The 15,135-nt window shown below is 42.4% G+C and overlaps 1 protein-coding gene across 1 annotated transcript in view; it reads left to right on the top strand.

The window, feature by feature from the left end:
- Positions 1-13,359, top strand: part of LOC140722348 (NACHT, LRR and PYD domains-containing protein 3-like) — a gene marked incomplete at its 3' end in the record, with an annotated part of 46,807 nt that extends 33,448 nt beyond the window's left edge. The window contains exon 7 of the mRNA XM_073037113.1: positions 11,622-13,359. Coding sequence (XP_072893214.1) covers positions 11,622-13,359 — 1,738 coding nt within the window. The remainder of the gene's footprint in view (positions 1-11,621) is intronic.
- Positions 13,360-15,135: the final 1,776 nt, after the last annotated feature.

The raw sequence follows: 15,135 nt of genomic DNA, 5'->3' as shown, positions 1-15,135 counted from the left end.
ACCACTGTGTCAGGGTGGTGACTTCTTCTGTGTCGGCTGCCTCGTTATTATTTGAGATTTGGCCAATAAATATAGTATCCTCAGCAAATTTAATTAGCAGATTGGAGCTGTGGGTAGCGACACTGTCATGCGCATACAGAGAGTAAAGGAGGGAGCTTAGGACACAGCCCTCTCTTTCAATCTTTTTATTAATATTTAGAATATTATGAATGAGATACAATTCAAATAATGGTAAGGGATTACAAATATATAGACTCCCATTATACATAAAGAAATACATAAACAATGAATAGAGCATAAGTAAGTTTCCCAAAACATAAACCATATAGTATATATATGAACAAGGTAAGTTTAGATATTCCATAATATATAGTATAAAAAAGAGAAAAAAAAATCTATCTAAGAAAGTTAGCTAATCTACTAATCTAGTATCGAGAAAAAGAAAAAAAAACAAAGAAGAAAAAAAAATAAAAAAAACTTTTAAAAAGAGAAAAAAAAAGGGCTGTTCATAGTATCTCACGAGTATACATAAACATCAATGACGTCAACTCCGATCCTTTCAACATACATACGATTAAAGCTGAAAAAAAAACAATAAGCCCGGCACAGGGCCATTACATCATATGAAAATATTGAATAAATGGTCTCCATATCTTTTCAAATTTAATAGAAGTATCAAATACAGCACTTCTAATTTTTTCTAAATTTAGACATAACATAGTTTGAGAAAGCCAATGAAATACCGTGGGAGGATTAATTTCCTTCCAATTCAACAAAATAGATCTTCTAGCCATCAAAGTGAGAAAAGCAATCATTCGACAGGCGGAAGGAGATGTGAAGTAAGTCCATCATCGGTAAACCAAAAATTGCGGTAATAGGATGGGGTTGTAAATCAATGTTCAATACCGCCGAAATAATATCAAAAATATCTTTCCAATATTTTTCCAAAATCGGACATGACCAAAACATATGAGTTAAAGACGCGATTTCTAAATGACATCTGTCACAAATAGGGTTTATATGAGAATAAAAATGAGCTAATTTATCCTTGGACATATGGGCCCTATGTACAACCTTAAATTGTAATAATGAATGTTTGGCACATATAGATGATGTATTAACTAATTTAAGAATTCTATCCCAATTCTCAATAGGAATAATATCATTTTTGGTCTTATCAAAGGGCACTGAACGTATCTTCATAATTATATTATAAAGTTTTGATATAAGCCCTTTTTGAAAAGGGTTTAATTCAAACAAACTTTCCAAAGTATCTGAAGACAGAGAATTTGGGAACGAAGGAAGTACCGTACTTAAAAAATGCCTAACCTGTAAGTATCTAAAAAAATGAAATCTAGGCAAATTATATTTATTAGCTAGTTGCTCAAAGGACATAAAACAGTTGTCCAAAAATAAGTCGGAAAATCTTAATAATCCCTTAGTTTTCCAAGCCAAAAAAGCATGATCTATAATTGAGGGATGGAAAAAACAATTAGATACAATAGGACTATTTAACATGAATTGAGTCAACCCGAAAAATTTCCGAAATTGAAACCATATACGTAAGGTATATTTAACTATCGGGTTGTCAATTCGCTTCGGCAATTTAGAAAGAGCAAAAGGGAGAGATGTCCCTAAGATAGAACCCAGAGCATAAGCAGAAACCGATTTGGTTTCCAAACTCACCCAATGAGGGCCAAAAGGACCATCCCATTCTTTCAACCAACATATCAAATATCTAATATTAACTGCCCAATAATAAAATCTGAAATTGGGTAATGCCAACCCACCATCCTTCTTTGTCTTCTGTAAGTATATTTTACCTAACCTGGGATTTTTATTCTGCCATATATATGAAGAAATTTTTGAATCAACATTAGTAAAAAAGGATTTCGGAATAAAAATTGGTACCGCTTGAAAAACATATAAAAATTTAGGTAAAATAACCATCTTAATAGCATTAATCCTACCTATCAGAGATAAAGATAATGGTGACCACTTAGTAAACAAACCTTTAATCTGATCAATTAAGGGTAAAAAATTAAACCGAAATAATTCTTTATGGTTTTTGGTAATTTTAATCCCTAAATAAGTAAAAGAATCATTAGCTAATTTAAAAGGTAAAATACCATAATTTGGGACCTGTCTATTCAAAGGAAACAATTCACTCTTATTAAGATTTAACTTATACCCAGAAAACTCACTTAATTGAGCCAACAATGATAAGACTGCTGGAATAGATTTCTCAGGATTAGAGATGAATAATAATAAATCGTCTGCATATAAAGATACCTTATGAATATCTGTTCCACGATTAATACCCAAAATATCCTGTGATTCTCTGATGGCAATTGCCAAAGGTTCTAAAGCGATGTTAAATAGTAATGGACTAAGAGGACAACCTTGTCTAGTGCCCCGAAATAAACGAAAAAATGGAGATCTTTGATTATTAGTAAACACCGAGGCTACTGGAGTTTGATATATCAGTTTAATCCAAGAAATGAAGGTCGGACTAAAATTAAACTTCTCCAACACATAAAATAAGTAGGGCCATTCAACTCTATCAAATGCTTTTTCCGCATCTAATGATATAACACATTCTGAAGTATTATGTGAAGGAGTATAAACAATATTCAATAATCTCCTAACATTGAAAAAAGAATAGCGATTTTTAATAAAACCGGTTTGGTCTTCCGAAATAATTTGGGGTAATACCTTCTCCAACCTAGAAGCCAGCAACTTGGAAAAAATCTTAGAATCCACATTCAATAAAGATATTGGTCTGTAGGATGCACAATCAGTAGGGTCTTTATCTTTCTTCAGTATTAAAGAAATGGAAGCTCTATAAAAAGATTGTGGCAACTTCCCCAATCTAATTGCTTCTTCAAACACCTTGCATAGCCAAGGAGATAGAGTATCAGAAAAACATTTTAAAAATTCTACTGTATACCCATCTGGACCTGGTGCTTTCCCAGAATTCATTGAGGAAATAACCCCTTTAATTTCCGCATCCGTAAACGGAGTATCTATTACTGAAATATCATCAGATGATAGTTTTGGAAAATTCAATTTCCCGAGAAAATCACACATGGTATTATGATCCTGAGGGAATTCAGATTTATACAGGGAGGTATAAAAGTCTTGAAAAGACTTATTTATGTCATCATGGTTAACTGTCAAATCCCCATTCTGCTGTCGAACCTTAGTAATCTGGCGTTTAACTGAAACATTCTTCAGCTGACTAGCTAACAGTTTTCCTGATTTATCACTATGTATATAGAAATCAGATTTGGTTTTCATTAATTGATTTTCTATCGGAGATGTAAGTAATAAACTATGTTCCATTTGAAGTTCAACCCTTTGTTTATAAAGTTCCATGCTAGGAGTAGTCGAATATTTCTTGTCAATCTCTTTAATTTTATCAACCAGTAAAAAAGTTTCCTTCTTAATGCGTTTTCTCAGACCAGCAGAATACGAGATAATCTGTCCACGTATATACGCTTTTAAAGTATATAAAGCGATGGAATAAAACAAGAGTCAATAAAAAAATAATCAATTCTCGAATAGGAGTGATAAACATGTGAGAAAAAAGAAAACTCTTTGTCATTAGGATGACGAAATCTCCAAATATCAAAAACTCCATTATCAGTCAAAAAGGAGTTAATACAAGTGGCCGACTTATTGGGTAGAGTCTGAATAGGTGTAGATTTGTCCATCAAAGGAATTAGACAACAATTAAAGTCACCACCCATTATTAACTTATATTCATTTAAATTAGGTAAAGAAGTAAATAAGGACTTAAAGAAATCAGGACAATCCACATTCGGGGCATAAACATTAACCATAGCAACCTTTTTATTACCGAGTAAACCCGTAATTAACAAAAATCTACCATTCGGATCCGAAAGGATATCGTGTTGAACAAATGTAATAGAGGAGTCAATAAAAATTGAAACTCCCTTAACTTTGGCATTCGAATTCGAATGATACTGTTGACCCCGCCAAGACCTAAAAAAGCGATATTTGTCCTCCTTCCTCACATGAGTTTCTTGTACAAAAATAATATGAGCATTAAGTCTTTGGAATACTTTGAAAATCTTCTTTCGTTTAATCGGATGGTTTAATCCATTAGTATTCCAAGACACAAAGTTAATGGTTTGAACCATGTTTCTAAAGTCATCCCTTTGGTATATAAAGGGTTAACCATGTTATAAACTCATGCATCCGGAAGAGGGACAAAAATAAAGAGCGGACCCGGAAGTGACGACATCGTAGACATATTTGTAGTTCATGAACAGCCCAAGTAAAAAAACTAAAACAAATTGATAAGAAAAAAATTAAAAAAGAAAACAGACCAACCCCCACCCCCGTATGAAAAAGAAAAAAAGCCAAAATATGGCTAGAAAAAAGAAAAAATGAAACTAACTCTACCCCCATATCAGCGGCAGACCACTCCGTGTTTAACGGATATATATAAAAAACCACCCGAACTTTAAGAATTATGATCGCAGTACTAAAAACTGCGCTTCTTAATATGCTGAGTTGTAAAGAAAAAGGGAATAAAATCATTAAAAGTTTATAAATCGGGTTATAACCCAAACAAATCAAGAAGTATTTAAACTATGATAAGCGATGCATTATAGGAAGAAGACGAAAAAAGAAACAATAACGCCATCTTAAACTAAACCAATACTTTACAAAAAACCATTATCTTGATATTAAACAAAAAATTCACTTCGAAAGGTTAAAAATATACCTTCAAGGGAACAAAAATAATAGACAAAAAATATAGTATAGTAGTTAAAGTGTATAAGACAGAGCGATTAATATAACGAAAACACACTTTAACTTAAATATGAAGTATAGGATAAACCTACACCAATAACCAGAGACTAACCCTGGTTTAAAAAATCAAAAACCATCTTTCACGATCAGAATCACTCATTTACTGGAGAGTAGTAACTGTATCAGTAGGGAAGTTCTCTCCAAATACTTTTTCGCTTCAAAGGTAGACAAAAATACTTTACGCGGAGCATTCGGGGGGGAGATCCTGAGCTTCGCCGGGTATAAGAGCGCAGGTTTTAGATTTTTCTCATAACATTCAGACATCAGAGGTTTAAAAAGCAGCCTTTTTCTCATGACTTCTGGGCTGAAATCCTGGACCAAACGAAAACAATAATCACGAAATTTAATCATCCCAGCCCTTCGAGCTTCACGAATGAGTTGTTCTTTATCGTGTACGTAATGAAATCGGACGATTACCACCGGGGGCTTATCTGAAACCGTCGGTGATCGACTCCAAATTCTATGTGCTCGGTCAAGTAGCGGAGGGTTTACTGGAAAAACTGACGGAAACGCATCTTTTAGAAATTGAGCAAAGTATTTCGAAGGATCGCCTTGTTCTATGCCGTCTGGGAGACCAAGTATGCGTAGGTTCTGTCTTCTGGACCGATTCTCCAAATCGACACTCTTGGCTTTAAGTGTCTCCACCAATTTAATAGTCGAAATTAAATCCTGTTGCAATTTTTCAATTGTCAAATCTCGTTTCCGCGCTTCCTCTTGCAGCAATGTGATAAGCGCTTGCTGCTGGTTAATTACTGAATCCGTCTTAACCATATAATCTTGAAAAACCTTTATGTCTCGTTGAAAAGCCTGACGTTGTTCCTCAAATTTTTTATCCAAAAGCTCCATAAGCAGTTCATAAGTTAACTCAGTGCGTTGCGGTTGAGCTGGCTTCTTTCCATTACCGTTCGGGTTTCGCCCCGGTTCTCATCCTTTGGATCTAAGAGCCATTTCTGTTTGCATATCTTCCAAAATTCACGATAAAATCTTAACAATAAGCCCGAGAAAGTAGCAAAAGTCTTTTGGTGTAGGTAACAATAAGTTGAATAAGGGTGATCAAAGGTTAAAATAAGTAAAGATTATGGAGCGGATCTGAAACAGTACTCACTCCATGAGCGTCTCCCGCTGACCTCTGAGGACACAGCCCTGAGGGGCTCCTGTGTTAAGGGTCAGGGGGGCAGAGGTGAGGGAGCCCACTCTTACCACTTGCTGGTGATCTGACAGGAAATCCAGGACCCAGCTGCACAAGGCAGGGTGAAGGCCGAGGTCTCTGAGCTTCTTGTCAAGCCTGGAGGGAATGATGGTATTGAATGCTGAACTGTAGTCTAATAACATCATTCTCACATAAGCATCCCTCTGCTCCAGATGTTTAAGGAGGTGTGCAGAGCAGTGGCTATTGTGTCATCTGTTGATCGGTTGTGTCGGTAGGTGAATTGTAGGGGGTCCAGTGTGGGTGGTAACAAGCTGCAGATGCAGTCCTTGACCAGTCTCTCAAAGCATTTGCTTATTATTAAGGTGAGTGCGACAGGACGCCAGACGTTCAGGCATGTTGCCTTAGTTGTTTTAGGTACAGGAACAATGGTGGATGATTTGAAGCAGCAGGGAACTCTACACTGGGAGAGGATGAGATTAAAAATATCCGTAAATACACCTGCCAGTTGTGCCGCGCGCATCCTGAGTACCCGCCCTGGGACCCCGTCCGGTCCCGCAGGCTTGCGACTGTCCACTCGTTGGAAACACCTGTGAACTTCAGCCTCAGAGATGACCAATGTGCAGGTCGCTTTGTCGGCTCTCCTCGGGGTCTCAGTGTTGGCGATATCGAACCGAGCGTAAAGAGACTTAGATCCTCTGGGAGACAGGCAGCGATGTTGGCAGCACCACTGCACTTAGCTCTGAAGTCTGCATTGGGGTGCAGAGCTTTCCATCAGCTGTGTGTGTTGTTGGTGGAGAGCTGTGCCTGAATACGATCTCTGTATTGTCGTTTCGCTGCCTGGATGACTTTGCACAGATCGGAGCTGAATTTCTTGAGCTCCTGCTGATCACCGGCAATGTAAGCAGTTGGTCACACGGCAAGTGCTGTTCACACGGAACTGTTGATACAAATTTTGTGGTTTGGGAAGTACTGACCGATTTCTGAAGGTAATCATCTCCCCTCTGTGACAATAACACACAACTGGGGGATGTTGTTATTACACAGTTGTGATAATAACAGCCGGGAACTCCCTTGGCAGCCGGAAAGGTTTACACAGCAGCACCAGGTACTCCAGATCCGGGGAACAAAAGGGTTTGAGGGCATGGACATTCCGGGGTTCCACCAAGCATTAATGATCATGAAACATACCCTAAATCCTGTTCTCTTCCCAAATAGATGTGTGTGTGTGTGTCTGTCTGTCTGTCTGTCTGTCTGTGAGTGTGTGTGTGTGTGTGTGTGTGTGTGTGTGTGTGTGTGTGTGTCTGTCTGTCTGTCTGTGAGTGGGTGTGTGTGTGTGTGTGTGTGTGTGTGTGTGTGTGTGTGTGTCTGTGAGTGTGTGTGTGTGTGTGTGTGTGTGTGTGTGTCTGTGGGGGGGGGGTGTGGTGGTACTGGATGACGACACGATTGTTGGTGACGGTAGAGGCCAATTCTGGATCTGTGGACCCGGGAGCAGTTGGGACAGAGGGACAGCTGGGATGCAGGCGCTTGGGTAGTTGGATCCTTCTTGCATCCCCTCTTCTTTCCAGCAGTCGCTCTTCTGGGTTCCTCAGAATTCCTGGCTTTTCCGTGGATCAGCGGCTGCCACTCGTTGACCTCCATATTTACCTGAGAGAGCCTCTGCTTAATTTGGTCCTTGTACCTCCTGCGCGGGGCACCACGATCTCTCTTGCCCTGAGAGAGTTCTCCGTAGAGTACTGCTTTCGGTAACCTGGAGTTATCCATGCGAGACATGTGGCCTGTCAGACGGTGGATCTGGCTGAGCAGCGAAGTGGCTTCAGGGCCTGGAAGTTGAACATATATAGCTGTGCATGTCTGTGTGATTATATGAAATATTAAAATAAATTAGTGTAGAAATAGAAATTTAAAAAGAGATTAGTGAGTCACTATCGATGGGTTCAATGTCCATTCGGAAACTGGATGGCAGAGATGAAGTTGTTCTGAATCGTTGAGTGTGCGCCTTAATCCGATCCTGTACAGTAGTCCCCATGAAGCAGACGGTGATGCAACCAGTTACAATACTCTGCAAGTTACATCTGTAGAAATATTCCAGTGATGTTGGAAACTCCTGATGAACTATAGCCACTGTTGTGCCTTCTTTGTAGCTGTATCGATATATTGGGTCCAGGTTAGATACTCGGAGACATTGACAGCCAGGAATTTGGAATTGCTCACTCTTTCCACATCAGATCCCTCTGTGAGGACTCGTGTGTCGTGCTCCGTCATCTTGCCTTTTCTGAAATCCACAATTAGCTCTATTGCCATACTTTCATAACGCTAGCAGGATTCAGCACTCCATACAAGCATATGCAAATCTGATAAGGGGTACACATCACTGAACGTAAATGAAAACATAACCCATAAAAGAGAAGAAACTATCATAATAGTAGAAAACGTTAACCAATGGAAGAGTCTGACTCCCCACGGAGGACATCCCCACGATCTGAGCCGATTAGATGTCGACAAGGAAGCGTCGAGCCCCTGGCTCAGAGTTGGAGACCTCTTCCCAGAAACAGAAGGGATCATTGTAGCAATACAGGACAAGGTTGTTGACACATGTAGTTATCAATAATACAGAATAAACGACCAATAGATTCAGGACGATAAATGCTGAAAATTACAAGGGAAACCAGAAACAATCCAACACTTTACAACATCCTGCAGTAATTTAACTGAATCTCATGACTTGCACAAGCACAATCAAGTGGTGGACAACATTCCCAAAAAGCTTGCTTGAACTACAACTGATAAAAAACACGATAACTTACAATAAGTACAAGCCTGCTCCACTTTTAGGTTAGAGTCCTTCATATCATACTGCGTCCGATCATTATTTCGGATAGGATAATACATGATCTGCGTTCGGATGTAATTTTACAGGATAAACAAGCAAAAGCAACTTTTGAAATATATATAGCCATTCCAAACACACATAACTTGCAGAAATGAATTAGTAAAAAACAATACCAGAAATATGTTGAATTGAAAGGGCAAAATGAAAGACTGTGGAACACGAACAGGGTATTATTTATCCCAATCGTAATATCGATAACTGGTATCATCCTAAAGGCTTTACAGAATAGTATTAATAAATTAGGCCCACACGGCGATACTTGTGTAAATCTTCGAAAACCCATAACACGATACACCACGAGAATAGTCTGAAATCTCCGATCAATTGAGACATGAGTGTGCTTGGCTATGCCTGTACCTCAAGTTTTACCAGTTTAGGCTAAGATAATAATAACAATAATAATAATAATAATAATAATGACTTATTTATAAAGCACCTTTCATCCAGACGATGCCGTTCAAACCGCATCACAACGGGATAAAGTGCAAACTAGAAAATAAAAGACAAAATGTGTCAGTCCTAATATACACCTCAGACTTCTGCACAGTACTGTAGTTTAAGGTGTTGAATTCTACAGTTTAGGATCATAGTCACAAAAAAACTCAACGCTGACCTCCCAATGATCCTTTGGCCTTCTACCTTATCGTCTGCCTGCACTGCATTTTCTCGGCAACTGAAACACTGTTTCCCTGAACTATTCTGTTCCATTTTTCCTTGTACAACCTCATTGCACCGATGTGATGTAATGATCTATTTGGATCGCATGCAGAAAAGTTTTCCATTTTACAGTGGTGCATGTCACAATAATAAACCAATTTACCGATTCATTGTCAATAATACAGCGCCCCTTGGTTGCTTAAGATTGTTATAACCGGGGGGGGGGGGGGGGGGGGAGGGGTGACAGTGCGGATCAGCTGCCACGACCTATTAAATGCTCCCAGTGGCGAGTAGCCTCTGTCCAGCTCTTGGCCTTCACGTGCGGTTTAGCCACTAATCCCGGTGGAAGCGTTTCTTCCGACAGGAGAAGGGGCAGAGGTGGGTTACTGGTGCCTTACAACCTGTTGCTTTGGGCAGATGGGGCTCATCAGCCGTGATTGGCAGCTCATCCAGGAACAAGAAAACTCTGATCTCAAAACTCCACTGCCTTGTAACTGTAACCCCTCATGGGGAAGAGTTTGGGAGTAAACCCAGTGGGAAAAGCCTGGAGCTGGAGTCCCTGAGTCAGTGTTAAATGGTGTTCAATGCAGACTGGCATCTCCTGCGACACCTCTGGTGCCAAGCTGTGTCAGTCTCTGCCGTTCCTTTGTGTACATCAGATGCATGGAGAGAGGGAGCTTGCTACATCGGCAGAAGCTTCCTCTCCATATCGGAGTGTCCCGGCTTGCAGGGGCAGGACATCCATGGTCGACTCTGACAGACGGAGGCCTCATTAGACAGCGCCCCATACCCCCACAGCAAGACTGATGAGTAGCAGTTGCCAAGACTTCACCACCCTCTCCCACAGACACGATGTACATCACTGAGACAGACGCTTGTGGCTTCTTCCATTCACACAGATTCCACCTTTCCACCAATCCTCCATCACTGCGATTGAAAACTACCCATTTTCATTCCTGTCATTCCGATCGGTTATCGATCCGCAACTTCACTGTGATTCTCCCCCAGACGCTGCCCGACTTGAGTATTTCCCGCGTATTCTGCTCCTGTTTTGATGCAAGAGCAGTGGACACCTGTGACTCCCCAGTGTGCAGATTGGCCAAAATGCATAGTGTCCTGCTCTCCATAGTTCCACACCAGATCAACATTAACATCGTCTGTTAATGAGGCAAACAATGCTTTAAATATAGTGAAATGTTGTTGTAACCGGAGGTGCAGTCAGGATTGCAATAGGATATTCAAGATTCAAAAACTTTATTGTCATTCCAACCGTACATCAGCTCTGCAAGGCAGAATGAGACAGCGTTTCCAGGGAGCAGTCCAATCATAACATAACAAACGCAACACTAAATAATAAACACAACAATAAATAGTAAAACACAACAGCCACATGTCGCTTTAAATCAAGTTATAAGTGTCCGGTGCAAGTTAAAAGTGTCCAAAGCAGAGTCAGATAGAGCAGCTATTTAGCAGTCTGACTGCCCGTGGGAGGAAGCTGTTTAGTAGCCTTGTGGTTTTAGTTTTGATGCTCCTGTAACGTTTACCTGATGGCAGAAGAACAAACAGTTCATGGAGAGGGTGTGAGGGGTTGTTAATGATGTACCGTGTCTTCTGGAGGCATCGACGTTGAAAGAGGTCTTGGAAGAAGGTAGGGAGACCCCAATAACCTTCTCTGCTCCCCTAACCACCCCCTGCAAGGCTTTTTTGTCGGCAGCACTGCAGCTGGAGTCCAGGTTGTGATGCAAAAGGTCAGCACACTCTCAACCACGCCTCTGTAGAATGTAGTTAAGATGTTACTGGGGAGTGATGCTTGTTTAAGCTTCCTCAGAAAGTGCAATCAGGGGAATGTTCACCTTCACAAATAACTAGAACCAGAACATGAGGATTGGACATTTTCAGGGACATCCATTGCTGTCAATTCCGTGTCTGCGAACAGAATTTTACTTTCTGTCCTAATATCCATGGAAGCATTGAATTTATTCATGTAATCTCAAACACTGAATGCTGAAATACCGTTATAAAGTTCTTTGTCAGATGAGCCATTTATCGTTTTGAAAATGTTCTCTGTTCCCATGGAAGATGTTCAACAGAAACACAAGGAGACTCTGAGGGCACAAACTGAAACACTGAGAGTGAACACGATCCTGATGACGGAGAAGGTGAAGGTTTTCCAGCTGGCTGATCGATACGCTGAGCTCACGGTCATTTCTACTGTTCGAGATCGGAGACTGGTGGAACATGAGCTGCTGGCAAGAGGCAGAGACCACGAAGAGTGGAGACAGAAACATCTCCGCCGGGAGTTGGAAAAAATCCAGACTGATCAGTTATTCCAGAGCAGCTTTTCCCGGAGTAAATCCAAATCTGGGAGTTCAGCAGCAGTGGCCGGGGTCCCGGGGATCGGGAAAACAACGATGGTACAAAAGATTGTTTATGACTGGGCCACGGGGAAAATATACCAACAATTCCGGTTTGTCTTTAGTTTCAAATTCCGCGATTTAAACAGTATTAACTGCAGAATAAACCTGATGGAACTGATTCTGTATCAGTATCCTTACTTTGGGAATTTACTGAGAGAGGTCTTGAAGAACCCAGAGGGATTACTGTTTATATTCGATGGTTTAGATGAATTCAAACACAAAATCGATTTTGCGGACAGTCGGAGAGATACAGAACCCAAGCACCAGTGCCCAGCTCCCGAGTGGTGGTGTGAAGTGTCTGACATTGTGTACAGTTTAATCCAGGGCAAGCTGCTCCCAGGGTGTTCAGTGCTGGTGACCACCCGCCCCACTGCGTTACATTTATTGGAAAAGGCGGAGATCAGTGTCCGGGCTGAAATCCTGGGATTTCTTTATGAGGAACGGAAGGAATATTTCATCAGACATTTTGAAGATCAGACGGTGGCGGAAGCTGTTTTCAATTATGTGAAGGAGAACGAGATCCTGTACACCATGAGCTACAACCCCTCCTACTGCTGGATCCTCGCTCTGGCACTGGGCCCCTTCTTCACACAAAGAGTCAGGGACCCACAGCTAGTTCCAAAGACCATCACCCAACTGTACTCCTACTATATTTACAACATCCTGAAAAACCACGGCCGTGAGATTGAGAACCCCCGTGATGTGTTACTCAGGGTTGGTCAGATGGCCTTCAGAGGAGTGTCCGAGAAGAAGATTGTGTTTACAGATGGAGATTTGATCAAGTACAATCTGCAGCCTTCCCAGTTCCTGTCCGGGTTCCTGATGGAGCTTTTGGAGAGAGAGGATTCTGCCCAGAGCGTGGTGTACACATTCCCACACCTCACCATCCAAGAGTTTGTAGCTGCAGTCGCACAATTCCTGAATCCACATCCCGGGGATATCCTGAAATTCCTCACTGATGCCCACAGCACGACAGATGGGCGATTTGAGGTATTTCTCCGTTTTGTTGCTGGTCTCTCCTCCCCAATGAAAGCTCGGGGCCTGGTGGAGTTTCTGGGTCCATTTCCTCATGAAACAACCTGCCGGGTGATTGACTGGGTGAAGGAGGAAGTTAAACGCCAGAGTGGAGACACGGAGAGTGAAGCTGGTAAAAGGAGCCTCCTTAACACATTGCACTACCTGTTTGAGTCTCAGAATCGTGGACTGGCTCAGGCCGCACTGGGATCTGTGGCAACACTTTCATTCAGTAGAATGACACTGACCCCGATTGACTGCGCGGTCCTGTCTCATGCCATCGGACTCGGTGATACAATAAAACACCTCGACCTGAAGAACTGCCACATTGAGTGTGAAGGAATCCAGCGGCTGGGACCCGGGCTGCACAAGTGCCAGGAGTTGAGGTAACTTGATTTATCTCTCACTCGGAACTGTGAAACTGTTCTATTGTGTCATTTCAATGTAAAGGGATTTGGGTTAAACTGTGATAAATCAGATTGTGAAGAATTGTGACAAATGCCCAGGGGATCGGTCAGTAATCCCGCAAGGACGGGAGGGTTCTGTGGTTCCTTGTGAAGGGATGTTGGAGACTTCATCAGATCAGTGAACAACGACCATTGGTTTAATGGTAGTAAATCACAGGAATGGCCGTGTTTTCTGCTGCCTGTGACACGTCCATTGACAATGTTCCTTCTCACTGTTACTGACACCCAGACCGACACTGACTGCAGCAGGTAGGTCAGAGATTCACACCCCCTTCCCGGTGAGGGACAACAGACCGTCTGCAGACTGTCCCAGTGAGAAGGAAAGAAATACCATTGTGAGATTGTCCTCCACTGCCCTTGATAGTGTGTGACTTTGCTCATTACCAGATACACAGAGAGCGAGGCCACATCACCTCTGGGTCTCTGTTCAGACCCATCACACATGTACAGAAATTTTCTGCATCCTCTCGTCTTGTAGGATTATCGTTTACCCTTGGAATCCTCCTGTGGGACTTTTTATCCCAATCCCCCTTCGATTCTTAGGGATCTCGTCCCCATCCCCATTCCTCCTGTGGGCTCTCTATTACCCTTTCCACATCCTCCAGTGGAATGTCCTTTCCCCACCCCCTTCCTGCGGGATCTTTCTTTCCCATGCCCCTTCTTCCCGTGGGATCTCTCTTCCCCATTCCCCTTCCTCCTGTGGGTTCTCTCTTCCCCATTCCCTTCCCTCCAGTGGTATCCCTTCCCATTCCCCATCCTCCTGTGGGATCTCTCCTCCCCATTCCACCTTCCTCCTGTCAGATCTCTTTTCCCCATCCACCATCCGACTATGGGATCTCTCTTCCCCATCCCCCTTCATCCTGTGGGATCTCACTTCCCCATCCCCCTCCCTCCTGTTGGATCTCTCCTCCCCATCCCCCTTCCTCCTGTGGGATCTCTCTTCCTCATTCCTCTTCCTCCTGTGGGATCTCTCTTTTCCATCCCCACTTCCTCCTGTCAGATCTCTTTTCCCCATCCCCCATCCGCCTATGGGATCTCTCTTCGCAAACCCCCTTCATCCTGTGTGATCTATCTTCCCCATCCCCCTTCATCCTGTGGGATCTCACTTCCCCATCCCCCTCCCTCCTGTTGGATCTCTCCTCCCCATCCCCCTTCCTCCTGTGGGATCTCTCTTCCTCATTCCTCTTCCTCCTGTGGGATCTCTCTTTTCCATCCCCACTTCCTCCTGTCAGATCTCTTTTCCCCATCCCCCATCCGCCTATGGGATCTCTCTTCGCAAACCCCCTTCATCCTGTGTGATCTATCTTCCCCATCCCCCTTCCTCCTGTGGGATCTCACTTCCACATCCGCCTTCCTCCTGTGGGATCTCACTTCCCCATCCCCCTCCCTCCTGTTGGACCTCTCCTCCCCATTCCCCTTCCTCCTGTCGGATCTCTCTACCCCATCCCCCTTCTTGCTGTGGGATCTCTCTTCCCCATCCCTTTCTTCCTGTGGGATCTCTCTTCCACATCCCCCTTCCTCCTGTGGGAACTGACCTCCCCATATTCCTTCATAGAATTGTAAAATCATAGAACACTACAGCACAGAAAACAAGCCATTTGGCCCTTCTGCTCTGTGCCAAAACTTTATTCCGCTAGTCCCATTGACCTGCACCCAGTCCATAACTCTCCAGACCTCTCCCATCCATGCATCTAT

This window comes from Hemitrygon akajei, unplaced genomic scaffold, assembly GCF_048418815.1.
Source record: "Hemitrygon akajei unplaced genomic scaffold, sHemAka1.3 Scf000075, whole genome shotgun sequence".
Lineage (NCBI taxonomy): Eukaryota > Metazoa > Chordata > Chondrichthyes > Myliobatiformes > Dasyatidae > Hemitrygon > Hemitrygon akajei.
Note: the sequence above shows the minus strand (reverse complement) of the source record. Positions and strands in the feature narration are given on the sequence as shown.